This window comes from Syzygium oleosum, unplaced genomic scaffold (genome assembly GCF_021117445.2).
Source record: "Syzygium oleosum isolate NSW1041296 unplaced genomic scaffold, Sole_v2.1 Sole_v2.18, whole genome shotgun sequence".
In the NCBI taxonomy this organism is placed as follows: domain Eukaryota; kingdom Viridiplantae; phylum Streptophyta; class Magnoliopsida; order Myrtales; family Myrtaceae; genus Syzygium; species Syzygium oleosum.
Genome location: NW_026607502.1, coordinates 1227860 through 1242654, shown reverse-complemented (window position 1 = coordinate 1242654; position 14795 = coordinate 1227860). Strand labels below are relative to the sequence as shown.

The window sequence follows — 14795 nt, the reverse complement described above, 5'->3', positions numbered from 1 at the left end:
CATTATAAATAAAGGAAATTCCCTAAGAGTTTGACCACGGCCGTTAATTTATTCCGCGTCATATCCAATTTTATATTTCGTACAAATAAGGATTAATACCATAAAAAAAAATCCTATACCGAGCCACCTCAAACTCATATATTTATGATAAATTTATCCTCCATTAATTTTCGTTAAATTTACCATCAAATTGATGAATTGGACAATACGTGGCAGTTGACGGGTTTTATCCTCCGTTTGTCGTAGGTGTACCGATTTGTGGTATTTCGTAGTATTAATTCTGTTTAACGGAAGCTAACGTAGGGTAAATTTGTCATAAGTGTACTAGTTTTGGATTTTTGGTATTCAAAAAATTAGTTTTGGTAAATTTATTAAAGGTGTACCGATTTGCGGTTTTTGGTGGTCAAAAATAGTTTTGGGTAAATTTGTCACAGGTATACCGGTTTGGATTTTTTGTGGTATTAATCCTACAAAGAATTTTATTGCGCTACATTTAAATTTTTTTTAATTAATTACTATTTTGTTTTATGTGGTGTAACACTATGTGAAAATTACGATAAACATTTTTAAGCATGATAAAATCACAACGACGACGGATCATAATGACCTTGCTTAGTGAAGATTTGATTTTCCTTTTTCTAATCAAAAGTAATCTCCTTTCATGGAAAGAAATAAATAGGTGAAATGATATTAATAATCCCTCAATTTTCACTCGAAATTCAAAACCGTCCCTCTAATTATGTATTTTTTGTTTTAAATGGTACATGTGCTTTTTAGAAAGTGCCACTATTCATCTGTTCCGGTGATGAATTTTTCTGATATGAATTTGACGCGGCTTAATAATCTTGCGTAAATCTCTCTCTTTTTTAAAAAAAAAGGATGACCTAATTTCTGCAGAACTTTTATAGCAATGAAGTTGATTTCTGAAGCAGAGAAATGGCCGCTTGTGAGTCCGCCTCCACGTTAAGTTTGGTAATGCCAATATAAATTGCCAATTTGAGGCCCAAGAAAATGCTTGCTCTGAGTGAAAAGCACAGTCCCACTATCTCCGCAAATCCATAGCCAATCCCAATTGCCTGAGTTATCACAAATAATCCACCTTCTGAAGCTAGACCTGGGCTGCCTTTAGAGGCCCTGTCGGAATTGAGTTTGACCCAACCAAAAGAAGGGGGTCCAACGCACAAACTTATCTCTTTTCTCCCAAACTATATTATACTAATCGAGCGGATATAATATCATTAGCATATCCTAAGATCATATTTATAGGAGTAACTAGAAAGGAAAAGTCTGCCTGGAATAATCTTTGATTCCTCCAATTCCACAAATGCCAACAAGTTACACCAAATACCAATGGCGAGTCATATTCTTTTCCTGCGATTGTTGCAGCAAACAAGTTTGCAAACAACCACTTAATTATGCAAATGAAGAATAAAGAAATGATCCCTTAAACTCGTAGGCAAAATCTTTTGCCAAATAGCCTTTGCAAACTTACAATCCTAGAGCACGTTGTAACCGTCTAAGAGGGTTGTAGACAAGAAGCATAGTAGGAATCCACTGTGATTTTACGATGAAATCTTTTGTGATTAGTAAATAGACGCTATTGCGAAACCAGCCGAGGTCCAACCCATTTCCATACTAAGCTCCAGAGTTTATTCATAGGCAAATACTGTTCTGGTGAGATTAATTCATAAGCTTCCTTAACAAAGAAATTCTCACTGTTACTGCTATTCCAAAGTAACAAAACATTATGATCACAGTTTGTTGGTGGAAGCATAGACCGAAGACTCAACAAAATTGACTGAGGGAGGATACCCACTAGACAAGTGAGATTCCATTGATTATGACATAGTAAATCACGCACAACACAGTGAAGATTCTGAACAGATGCATATGGCAAAATCCAATGCGTAAGGGGACCTATTCCATCAACCCAATTTCAGTCCAGGATTTAACTGCCCTCCCGTTAACCACTACCCATCTCGTACCCTCCACTATGTCACCCCATACTTCACTAGGAGCTTTCCAAAGTAAAGAAAACCATATCACATTTTACCCCGTATGCTTTTCACATAAATTCTTGCATACTCTTGGAGCATATGAGCCCATCTTATCTCTACGGCTATGGTTTAGATTTTTATCTTAAAAATTACAGTCAGCGAAGAGGTAAGAGGCCTTGCGAATCCGGGCAACATTAGGGCCCTCGCCCTGAATCTCATCGGCGGCCTGCAGGATCATGTCGATGCCGGTGGAGCGAGCGAGTGAGGGCATGACCGCCCTGGCGATGCCGCTCCGGGTCCACTCACGGCCGGGACGGCCACTCGCGAGCTGCTACCTCCTCGACGTCGCCTTAACCAGCCTCTCTCGATTGTCGTGAGCCCCTAGCCATGGCTCCCAAAATGCGACAGAAAGGTGAGGCTCGCGTGGGTACTATTGAGAAACGACACTAATCGGGTCCGAATTCGAGTCGTCCACCCGTAGTCGACGTAGAGTTCGGAACTGGAAGCGAGTTCGAAACTGTGTAAAAGTGAAATTCGGGGAGGCGACAAGTAGCGTGAAATGATGAATTCACCGCCAAGGGTGGGGGCTAAAGACCAGGCCAAGGCCGAGTCCCCGGCGGAGGCAGCGGCACTGTTGGAGAAGGAGTCGATGGAGGGGCGTAAGGGGAGAGTGATGGCGGCCATACTTGGTGAAGAAAAGACCCAAAAAAGGAGGAAGATCTCGTTCACTCTCTCTTCTTGTATGGGAAACATTTTCCTTTACTATGAAGATTTCAATGAAATAAATGCACCATAAATAATAGTTGCGATTTTCTCCCCCCTCTATTGATTCATCTAAACGAAATTTTTTACATGTCCATCTCATATAAGATAGTCAAAGTAAATACCATTAAGTCATTGTGGTTTACTCCAGTGGCTACCTTTCCTACTCGGGAAGGGGAGGTGGGGAGTTCGATTCCCCACCTTTTCTGGATAGACACAAAAAAAGAAGAAGTAAATACCAATATGGATTCCATAACAGTTTTTTTCCCTTGACCCATTTTTGGCCGGTCTCTAGTACAGTTTTGAAGCGTAATTTCTCAAAATAATTATACCGTTCATCCACATACTTTCATGCCTTTTCTAATCAAGTCGATACATTTTCCTATTTATCTAATCAGATCGTTTCTACTTCCACAAATTTTCTAATGAAATCCGTCCAATACCAATTCCGACCCATGTTCAACCGACATGATGTCGAGCAACGCCGGAGCATGATGCGAACGAAATTCATCCAAATAGGCACCTGTGTGGACGTCCACATCGGAAACGATTTCAATGAAATAAATGCACCATAAATGATAGTTGCAATTTTCTACCCCTCTATCGATTCATCTAAACGAAATTTTACATATCCATCTCATATAAGATAGTCAAAGTAAATACCATTAAGCCATTGTGGTTTACTTCAGTGGCCACCCTTCCTACTCGGGAAGGGGAGGTGAGAAGTTCAATTTTCCACATTTTCAGGATAGACACAAAAAAAGAAGAAGTAAATACCAATATGGATTCCATAATAGTTTTTTTCCCTTGACCCATTTTTGGCCGGTCTCTAGTATAGTTTTGAAGCGTAATTTCTCAAAATAATTATACTGTTCGTCCACATACTTTCATGCCTTTTCTAATCAAGTCGATACATTTTCCTATTTATCTAATCAGATCGTTTCTACTTCCACAAATTTTCTAATCAAATCCGTCTAGTACCAATTCCGACCCATGTTCAACCGACATGATCGTCGAGCAACGCCGGAGCATGATGCGAACGAAACTCATCCAATATAGAAACTTGCGTGGACGTCCACATCGGGGAAACGATTTCAATGAAATAAATGCACCATAAATGATAGTTGCGATTTTCTCCCCCTCCATTGATTCATCTGAACGAAATTTTACATGATAAGGTAGTCAAAGTAAATACCGATATGTTTTTCTCCTGACCCATTTTTAGCTGGGTTCAACCGACTTTCATCGTCGTTTCAATCGAGTACCGAACACGAATCATATTTGATCTCCAGTATAGTTTTGAAGCATAATTTCTAAGAATAATTAATACCGATTCTGATCCACATTCAGTCGACATGACCGTCGAGCGACGCCGGAGCAGGAGGCCGACAGAATTCAGCCAATATAGGCACCCGGGCGGGACGTCCACATCAGGAGGACAATTTATCCACATCACGCTCCGGCGTCGGCTACACCAACTAGGTTCGGCCGGGATCCGGTGTCGGAGGGATTTGATTAGAAAATCTATGAAACTAGAGGAGCTTTAATGAGGCAAAAGGTCCTTCTTCCTCTTCTTCTTCTTCCTTGAGCAAGCCCTATTTGGGCCTTCTTCTTCTTCCCTCGGCCCATTTGTGCTTCTTCAAAAAAACACTCAGCTCTCTCTCTCTCTCTCTCTCTCACCTCTCCTGTTCTCTCCCTCCCCCCATTTCGTTCGCAGAGAGCTCGAGAGAGATCACACGCCTCCGTCCACCGCCGATGGCCGTCGAGACGGCTCCGTACCAGAACGGCCTCGCCGCCAACGGAGATCTGGGCGGCCGCGCCGGCGCCGCGGCGGCGAGGAAGTCCCGCGAGAGCGAGCGGCGCCGCCGGAGGCGGAAGCAGAAGAAGAGCAACAGGGCCGCTCGCGGGGCCGATGCCTCCGCCGACACCGGTGGGGAGAGCGACGGCGCGGGGGACGAGGGCGGGAAGGAGAACGCCGATCCTCAGCAGGTTACCCGGTTTTCCGCTCTCGTTTCGGCTCCTAGGGTTTTGGATCGTCAATTGCTAGTATCGTCGTATGCTTTTAGGTTGCAGGAGCTGTGGTTTTTTGTTCAATTTTGGGGAATCGGTTTTAGGTTGGCTGCCTGTAATGATTTTCGCAAATATAGGGTGGCTTACGTTTGTGAAGGTGCAGAAGGAGTGCTTTGCTTTCCGGTCGTTGGCAGTGGTGGTTAGGGTGGCTACACGTTGGAAACTTCCGAACGAAAAATAAGAAGTGAATAGTGCTCTTGCCTTGTGGTTGAACTGTTTGAATAAGGTCCTCTAGCTTATTAAGGAAGGACAGTGCTGCAATGGTTTATTGCGATTCGTTCAGGTTAGTTTTACATAGGGGTGAATCGGTTCCCGTTCCGGTCCAGTCTCAACCAGGAACCAGACCAGGAGAACCGCTTCCCAGTTTCTGGAATCGGGGACCGGCCGGTCCGGTCCGGTGGAACTGGTGATTTCACAATTTTTTTTGTTCTTCAAATGTGTTAAACACATTAAATTCCACCACAATTAGCCCTCATACCTTTTTGAAGCTAGAAAAACTACAAATTCTGAGTTTAGTTGTGTGCAGAGCTATGGATTAATGTTTTTGAGTTTAGTTGCGGTAGTACTTGCTGATTTGTGTTGGTGCGTGATATTTAATCATATTTGACAGTTTGAAGTACATGTAAATGGGGTTCCTTAATCGAGTTTTGCACTTAATAATGTCGATGGTTCATGAGTCGGCGGCTGCAGGACTTTGCAAAGCAGCAAAGTTAACCTTCTTGGTGGTCAATGTTCTCATTTTTCTTAAGAAAGTAGGTTTTCCGCCATCCTGAAAGTTTCCACACTCCAGAATAGAGAAAAATGTAAAGGGTTTGCCTAAACTTTTGGCTATTCTTTAAGGGAAAAAAATATATATAATCGGTCTGGTCCGGTCCAGTTCACACCCTGGAACAGGGAACCGGACCGAAAATCACCGGTTGTAATTTTGTGGAACTAGGAACCAGACCGGTGGCCCTTGGAACTGCCCAAAACTGGCCGGTCCGGTCCGGGTGGTTCCCGTTGTACACCCCTATGTTTAACAGGACAAACAGGTTTCTGGTTGAGTTTGAGTTTCTTGTTTTTTTAATTTGAATCTGCTTTATGCTCTTACACTTGAAGAAGAGGAAATAAGTTTTCATCTAGTATAATTTATTACTACTACATCCTATTGGTTCATGGTAATTCTTCATGTTTATTTTATTACGACATGGGATGGCAACAACGGTCAGAGTTCATGATGGTGGTGGATAAGTCTATTCCGACTGTGTGCTTAAAGGAAAATTTTATGGCTGATTGCATAGAGGGCGTGCTATAACTGTTGCTTGGGAGGAAATTTAGCTTAAGTAGATGCTTTAAGTTTTTTTCCTTTTTGTTGATATTTCTTCTTTTTATAATATAGATTGTAGAGAAAGTTGAGGTGGAGTATGTTCCTGAGAAGGCAGAGTTAGATGATGGGTTGGATGATGAGTTCAGAAAGGTCTTTGAGAAATTTAGTTTCCATGAAGCTGTTGGATCTGAGGTAAATGCTCAATTTGTTGGTTGACTGGATACGTTTTGTGTTTGTCTTCGTCATTAACTGGCTTGGTAATTTGGTTTGTAATCTAGGACGACGGTACCAAGGATGAGGATGCTCAAAATGCGACTTTAAAAAAGAAGGATGATTCAGACTCTGAAGAGGAAGAGCAAGATAACCAGCAGAAGGAGAAAGGCGTTTCCAATAAGAAGAAAAAGGTATATCTCAGTGTATTGCCACCGTGACATGATCTTTAACCTAGATATCATGGCTTTTATGATTTCATTTGTTCACAAATGTATTGATGCCATTTTCCAGCTTCAAAGGCGAATGAAAATTGCTGAACTGAAACAGATATGCTCAAGACCTGATGTCGTTGAGGTAAGAATTGATAATCTCCGTGTCTAGACTACTTTTGAAGGAATCTCCGGTGTTTTGATTAGTTGTTAAATGCTAATTTTTGAACTCGAGGACAATTTTGCATACTAAATGCCAATCCATGTGTAGAGATATGCAGTCTATAGATCAAACTTTTTGTTGTGTTCTTCTTAAATGTTTCTTGCCAAAGTACAGAACACTGCTTTTTTGCACTATCTCGTAGCCTTCTATTAGAACATGAAATCTTCTAAAATATGGGGTTTGCATTATAGAATCTTGGAACTTGGGGACATCTTTGCATGCTATATGCTAGTTTATACGTAGGGATATGCCGGGGATGGATTAAAGTTTACATCATCATATCTCGATGTTCCTACCAAAGTACCAAACAATTACTTTTTTCCCCCATCTAGTAGTTCTTATTTTGAGCATAAAATCTTCTAAAAAATCAAAGTTTTACCTGAGTTTTGCCCACCTCTCGCATTCATCTGTTAATGGTAAGCTTTGATTATTTGAAATCTGTATGGCATCCGATCTTGTAGTAGTTATTGCTGATACTTCTGGCTATTTCTAACAAATTGCGTTCTCTCATTACGTGTTACAATTTCCATGGGTTCATACAGTGTGTCACTATTTGCCTCCTTATGGTGGTTGTAATTAATCAGCAGCTTAACTATTATCTTGCTAAATCCTTATTTGCACACTCAGATATGGGATGCTACGGCAGCAGATCCAAAGTTGCTGGTTTTTCTAAAATCATACCGTAATACTGTTCCTGTGCCTCGTCATTGGTGTCAGAAAAGAAAATTTCTGCAGGTTAGTTCTTTTGGAAACTTCACAAACGTGAATGCATGCTTAGTGTACATGTGATGAGGGGTGAAGGGTAGAGGGTGAGGGAAGATATAGTCGACAAGGTCCTTCTTATGTGTATACATCTGGTTCTTGCAGGGGACTGGCTGTGATCATCATGAAGCCTGAACTGGTAGGTAGTGGCCAAGGGGCCTTAGATTTGGTTTCTGTTTGAATATTTCTGCTAGTCTGAGTGGGGATGTAGACAACTGTGGTGTGGTATGTAGTTGTAGCCTTTTAGGCAGTTGTGTGGTATGTAATTTTAGGTAGTTGTGTGGCATTGACTAAAGTGGAGGAGACAATAACCTTTTGCTTACTGGACATGACGGGGTTGTTCATCAAATTGCTAATTCATTTTTCAATTTGAATTTCAGATGCCTTCACATTGTGGTTTAAGCTCGAGTTGAGATTCTTTTATTTATATGTTCACAAGTGAGCATAAAAGACGAATTTTTATACAAATCATTATCATTGTATCTCATCAATCAAATGTTCAATTTACAGGGAAAGCGCGGTATCGAGAAGCAGCCTTTTCAGCTTCCAGATTTTATTGCTGCAACTGGAATTGAAAAAATAAGACAGGTATTCTTTGTTAATTTTCCCAATTTTTAGTGTGGCCATGACATTCTGACTTTAAGGGAAGTTTTGTATCTATTTAGTAGCTGGTGGATGGTATAATTGAAGAGAGATATAATTTCCCTGTTTGTATACTGACAATTGGTAATTGTGACCTCTTTGTACTGTTTTTTTTTTTTTCATATGTTATACCGAGTCAATTACCTTGTTTGACTCCAAACTTGTTTGAGCATTGAGCTTGGCATATTTTAGCATATTGTAACTGATTTGAATGTAATTATGTTACACCATTTGCAATTTTCTTATATCGTACATGGATGTTTTGAGGATATATGACAGAGTCTATTTAAGATGGGTCATTTCACATATAACAAGCGAGGAAATTATTTGGGTTTTCTTTTCTCTAATCTCTATTTTGCTGTATTCCGTCATAATTTTTAATTTTTTTGCCAGTACCCTTTGGTCCTAGGATGTATTCAGCACTATTTATCACTCAAGTCTATTATACTCAAATATGGGATGTTAGATACTCAAAAATCTTGGTCTCAACTTGGTAAAGTGCTTCACAAGCTTGAGCTTGATTTGACTCAACTCCATTATAAACTAAGAAATATCCTAAGCTCGATTTAAGCTTCAACTTGAGTATTATAAGTACAATGAAATCACGAAATGATGTTATACTTAGGGTTTTGTGTTTAAAGCTTTTATTTGACTGTCTGATTATTTTCTAGCTTGACTCTGTTTCTTTCTAATCTTCTGATGACCACGAGATAGAGATGTTAAGTCTTGTTTCATTTATGTAGTTTACTTGACATATTTTCTCTGAAGCGGCATTTGGTTTCGGACAAGCCTTTGTTTGATGACTGAGCTCTCTATCTCTCTCTGTTTCTGTCTGTCTGTCTGTCTCTCTCTCTCTCTCTCTCTCTCTCTCTCTCTCTCTCTCTCTCGTACACATGCTCACCCATTGTGGGTGCACCGCAGCATACACTACTTATGGATTATATTTGCAGTCCCTAATTCTTGTGTTGTGGCTGCAATGCAGGCTTACATTGAGAAAGAAGATAGTAAGAAATTGAAGCAAAAGCAGCGTGAGCGCATGCAGCCGAAGATGGGGAAAATGGATATTGACTATCAGGTTTGCCACTTTTATATAACTTTTTGTTTTTTTGTCTCATATCCCTAATTATGTTGCTTAGCAGCCTGAGTTTTATGGCTGGTATGTGAATTTGGCTTTTGTTGTGAAACTGATTTTCCTCTTATGTAGGTTCTGCATGATGCATTCTTCAAGTACCAGACAAAGCCAAAGCTAACCACCCATGGTGACCTATATTTCGAAGGGAAAGAATTTGAGGTGCGATGTGCCATCTAAAATGTCTCCTTTGTTTACTAGTTGTCTTGTCACGTGGCAAGTCAAAGTAAAATTTGTAGAACTAGCTTTGGATGGAGAAACATGAGTGATAAGCTAATGCACTAACCAGTGCTGAAGTCCTTTTTTTTTTTTTTTTGGGTGGATGGGGTTGGGAGCAACTTATCCTTTTAGAGAGATATGAGTTCGGATTTCCAAGTGTAGATTGCCTTTGGTTGTGCTTCTTTATGCCGGTGTCTTTCTTGGAAGTGTCTGTGCAGCATACTCCTTTACATCCATAATTGGTTTTTTAAAAGGACATACCTATGTTACTGGAATTGGATATTTTCTCAGTGTTTGATCAGTACTGCTGTTGGACTTCTTGTAGTTATCATATAGGATCCTCATTGATTCCTGATAAGTAGGATCACTCGGCAATGTTCCTGAACTGAAGATTTTTCCTATTAATTTTTGGACAGGTGAAACTGAGGGAAATGAAACCTGGGATGTTATCCCATGAGTTGAAAGAGGCCCTTGGCATGCCTGAGGGTGCTCCTCCTCCTTGGCTTATTAATATGCAGGTTGGGTGACGGATAAGTTTCTTGATTAGTAGTGTTAAATCTCTATTTTGTTTTTCGTATCTGTTAGTCTTTCCCCTATCAAACTGACTCCTTTTCCTTCAGAGATATGGCCCTCCACCTTCATATCCACAACTGAAAATTCCTGGACTCAATGCTCCCATTCCACCTGGAGCTAGCTTTGGTTATCACCCTGGTGGCTGGGGCAAGCCCCCTGTTGATGAAGTAAACCTCCTACTTTCTTTGAGTGATCTAGTATAAATTGCATGCCTGAACGCATGTCACTAGTCTCTGACACTATTATTTTTTAACTCAGTTTGGGCGGCCTCTGTATGGTGATGTCTTTGGTGTTCAACAGCAAGAGCAACCTAATTATGAGGTATGTCCCTTGAACTTATTTCACCTATCTGAAGCTGGTGATTGAATTGATGGAATTTGTGTTCATCCTCCCTACCATTTGGTTTCAAAAGTTTGTGTTCACTTATTTTATGATGCATTATGTAACTAGAATTTTTTAACCGTTTCGTGGGATGCTTAATTACTGTAGGAAGAACCCCTCGATAAGACCAAGCATTGGGGTGATTTGGAGGAAGAGGAGGAAGAGGAAGAGGAGGAGGAAGTGGAAGAGGAGATTGAGGAAGAGGAGTTGGAAGCAGGCATTGAATCTGTAGATAGTCTTTCAAGGTACCATGTCATTCATCTGTTCTTTACACGTGGGCAGTTGTGCAGAACTAAGGACTCTTTACATCTGGATATTCCAAGTGGACGGTCAAAAACATGTTGCTATTACTTAGGTTCAAGTTTTTTATTATTCTCATGATTAATATGATTGTTCATCAGCACTCCAACTGGTGTGGAGACACCTGATGTCATCGACCTTCGCAAGCAGCAGAGGAAGGAGGCTGATAGGCCTCTTTACACTGTGAGTTCTTATTTTGCGTTTTATCACTTTCTTGCAGCAAAAATTCAAGTAGTGCACACACATGCTATTTGTCCTCATCCATGTTCTTTGGCTGCAGGTACTTGAGGAGAAGGAAGAGAAGATAGCTCCAGGGACTTTGCTTGGAACATCGCACACGTATGCATTTCTCAGATGTGCTCGTCTGTTATATTATCCTATGATAGTGATTATTGTGGTAATTCCTGCTTTCTGCATGCAGTTATGTGGTGAACACAGGTGGCACCCAGGACAAGGCAGGAGCTAAAAGGGTAAGGCAACACCTTTGCATCAACATTCTTGCTCAATTTACTATGTACACATGATTATGTTTGTTCAGAGTGATGCCTGCTTTATAATGTTCCTTTTGTCCTTTGCCCTAATTGTTGTCTCTGCAATCTGAGTTTCAAAATGTCGATCTTTTGACAGGTTGATTTACTCAGAGGACAAAAAACAGATAAAGTTGACGTCACCCTTCAGCCAGAAGAATTGGAAGCTATGGATAATGTTTTGGCTGCAAAGTAAGTATAATACTTTCAAGTGGGACAACTTAGAAGTTCTTTGTAAGAGGGTTTTAACCAAGTTCGTTCATCAGGTACGAAGAGGCAAGGGAGGAGGAGAAGCTGCGGAGCCAGCGGGAGGATTTCAGCGACATGGTTGCAGAGGTTAGTTTTGCTTCCAGCTTTTTGAGCTTGTTCTGCATGGCTGAGTGTCTTGAACCAATGTTCTTTGGCTGTGAATTACGTTCCTCATGCTATCAAGTCTTTGGCCCGTGATTAGGAAAGTTGAAGTCCATCCTACTCTTAGTTCTAGTGGCAATATGCTCCAGATTATTTGAGCTGAGATTCGACTCCTGTCTCCTCTAGGACGGTCTTAGACAGACTTGCAAAAACAGTCTGACTACTATAGAGCCTTCATGATTATCATTTTCTATCATTACGTTTTCTCAGGCTATGTTGATCTTTTTGCTTATATGAAGTCAAGTTAGATGATTTTTTTTACAGGGTTTCTCTTCTGATAGCCAATACGGTGCCTTTAGTTTTATTCAAGTAGTTGAAATCTCTATACACATTGGTATTTATTAATTCCACTTTTGTTCCTATTATCGTTTTGCTTGCTTATGGATAAAGTGGTCGAGTGGGAAATCATCAGAGTGCTTCTCTACTTTTGGGCCAATCGCTGATTATCCAGTCGTTTTCTATTTGACAGTAGAACAGACTCCATCCCTGAGCTGGCCTTGATTAGTGTGTTGATGTAGATGTATTGAGAGTTCAGAACAAATGTCCTCTTTTACCGTATTTTTCTCGCGTGCCAATTGTATCATTCCTACCTATTGTTTGCCTGATCTTGTTGACCAAGTTCCCTGTTATCTCATGTCCATCGTTTCTGTTCGGCAATCATTCCCTCTTTGCATTTTTGAGTTTTGTCAAGGATCTAACGATGTGATGGATTGACGCAGAACGAGAAAAAGAGGAAACGGAAGGTGCAGGAAAAAGAAGGGAAGTCGAAGAAGAAGGATTTCAAGTTTTAGGTTCTTTCGTCTCGATCCTGTCCCTAGAAGCATTTTATGTCTGGAGCTTTGGAAGGCCTTCTCGTCAATCAACGGGTTCGACGGGTTTAGTACATCTCCGAGTAATTTTTTGTAGCACAGGATCCGACCATGCATAATAACTAAATGCAGTTGGCTTAGCCCGCTAGCTGCGGGGAATCTGTTGAACGATGTCCAAATGCCTGAATTAACAATTTTACCTACTTTAGTCGCCCCTTGTCTGAGCTTATACTCGAGAAAACATGGTACCTCATTTGTGCGCTAATGTATATGCTACAAACCTTTCTCAGTGTTTGTCCTCTTCGTTTGTGGATAGGCTTATGCAATGTTACCGGTTTCGTTCCCGTAATGGATGGGCTCCCGTTGCATGTGGCATATTTGATGTGCTTCCGTGCGGCTTTGTGTTTTGTCAGAATGTGTTTTGTCCATCGGATTAAGTCGGAAATGTTGTTTCGGTGGAAATTTGCAGTTTGGGAAAGAGATCAACGGGTGTTGCTGGTACTTGGCAGACCGTAGAGTTACATTGTTAAAGCTAAAGATCAAGTGTTTGTGTTCTCCGTGTTGCCACAATCTCCTCGATTTGTCCATTGCCATGAAACGTGCTGTGGAAGCCTCTTCATCTTTTGTGCGTCTCTTGAACAACTCCTAACGAGAAAGATGTGGTTGTCGGACCAGACATGGAGGGTGTCATATTACCTGTCTTTTCCGGGAGTCGGTAAGCGTAATTTCGCCACTCGCTTTGCTGCTACTCGTGACAGGTGGGGGCCCATTTATGTCCAACTAACCAACAGGCATCTTCACCCCTCCTCCCTCCCTCTCTCTCTCTCTCTCTCTCTCTCTCTCGAAAAGGATTTTTTTCTAAAGGAAAAAGCCAACAAAAATTTCACATTCAACCTAAAATTTTTCTGTAACATAAAATAGTCCAAATTTGTACCTATGCAAAACATTTACCCCCGTCAATGTTCTATCAGGTGATTTCTCGATCAAAACATCATTTTTATTTTACTTAAGCTAAATGAACGCCATGTTGATACCATTTGCTTTCCAACGTCCGTATAGATGGTTTTTTAACGGTGTTGATCGACAAAATTTTAACGGAGGATAAATGTATTACACATGTGCAAGTTTAAGATTTTTAGTGTAAGAGAAAAATAAGGGTTATGGTAAATGTGTTATAACGGATATAATTTTGGGTTTTTGGTGATTAAATTCGAAAATTGTAAGTCTTATCAACCCAAGCTTGACTCTTTAAAAGGAAAGATAAAAATCAGACAAAACGTGATCCATCTCCCGGAATTTTATTTCCGTTTCCAAGAATTAATCATTCGAGAACAAGATTACTGTGAAAGCACTCCTAACATTGACTCTTACGTCACATAAAGTTACGACACATGATTCGCGAAATTTCTCGGTAGAAATTTCTTCGAGTTGACGTTGAATTCGAGTCCACGTTTGTTGTGATATAGCTATGAAATTGTATATTTTGGTTCGTACCGGCAATGGGTACAAATCACCAAGCAATTCAATTAAAGTAATCACCACTTTGGAAATTTCAAATGCTGGAAAAACTATTATTCTATTGGAAAAATCATTTAAAATATCCACCATGTTAGTTTTTTTTATTGCATTTTATAAATTAGCATACTATTTCTATCATAATTTTGACAAATTATAAAACGGTAAAGATGGTGCCCGAGCCTAGCACGGCCCTTTAAGCTAATAACGACTAAAGAGTTAAAAAGAGTTGTGGCATGAGAATTGTTCTTTCGAGTTTAAATTAGGAAAAATTATCAAAACGGGCCAATTAAATTTAAACATTTTGCATTTATGCTAATTCAGTTCATCTTGCCAATTTTGGCTGGGTAACGTCGTTATAGACGCCAGCCGTTCTACGTGGCACAACTAGCGCTGACGTAGACAATTTTTAATAATTTTTCGAATTTTTATTTTATTTTTCCCTTTTTTATTCTTTTCTTTCCCTTTTTTTTTTCCTCCCGTCATGTTCAATCTCTAGCCAATCGCCGGCCTAACGACCAGCTAGAGGCAAGGGCCGGCCACTGGCCAAGGCGAGCCTCGCCAGTGGTAATTCTTCCTTTAAATTATGAATTTCCATTGTGCCGAGGAAAGAGTTCCCTAGATTGGTCTCGAAGCGTCGCTACATGACGAGGTAAAGTGAGGTGAAATTATCATAGAGCGAAAATCCTACAATCATTCTAGTACACTATCGCACGTTTGACGACTCAGTCAACATCGTCGTCGTGT

At 40.4% G+C, this 14795-nt stretch overlaps 1 protein-coding gene across 1 annotated transcript; it reads left to right on the top strand.

The window, feature by feature from the left end:
- Window positions 1-4442: 4442 nt before the first annotated feature.
- On the top strand, window positions 4443-12822 carry LOC115686632 (uncharacterized). The gene is made up of 18 exons (XM_030611990.2): window positions 4443-4748; window positions 6208-6327; window positions 6414-6539; window positions 6640-6702; window positions 7408-7515; window positions 8053-8130; window positions 9167-9259; window positions 9389-9475; window positions 9949-10050; window positions 10153-10272; window positions 10364-10426; window positions 10595-10731; window positions 10888-10969; window positions 11067-11125; window positions 11208-11256; window positions 11414-11505; window positions 11580-11649; window positions 12444-12822. Exons 1-18 carry the CDS (start codon window positions 4515-4517, stop codon window positions 12513-12515), a joined length of 1755 nt encoding a protein of 584 aa, XP_030467850.1. The 5' UTR covers window positions 4443-4514; the 3' UTR covers window positions 12516-12822.
- Window positions 12823-14795: the final 1973 nt, after the last annotated feature.

Coding starts and splice junctions, on each gene's coding strand:
- LOC115686632 (XM_030611990.2), top strand. CDS start 4,515: ATGGCCGTCGAGACGGCTCCGTACCAGAACGGCCTCGCCGCCAACGGA. Junction 10,427..10,594: donor AAGAGCAACCTAATTATGAG/GTATGTCCCTTG, acceptor TAATTACTGTAG/GAAGAACCCCTCGATAAGAC. Junction 11,257..11,413: donor ACAAGGCAGGAGCTAAAAGG/GTAAGGCAACAC, acceptor ATCTTTTGACAG/GTTGATTTACTCAGAGGACA.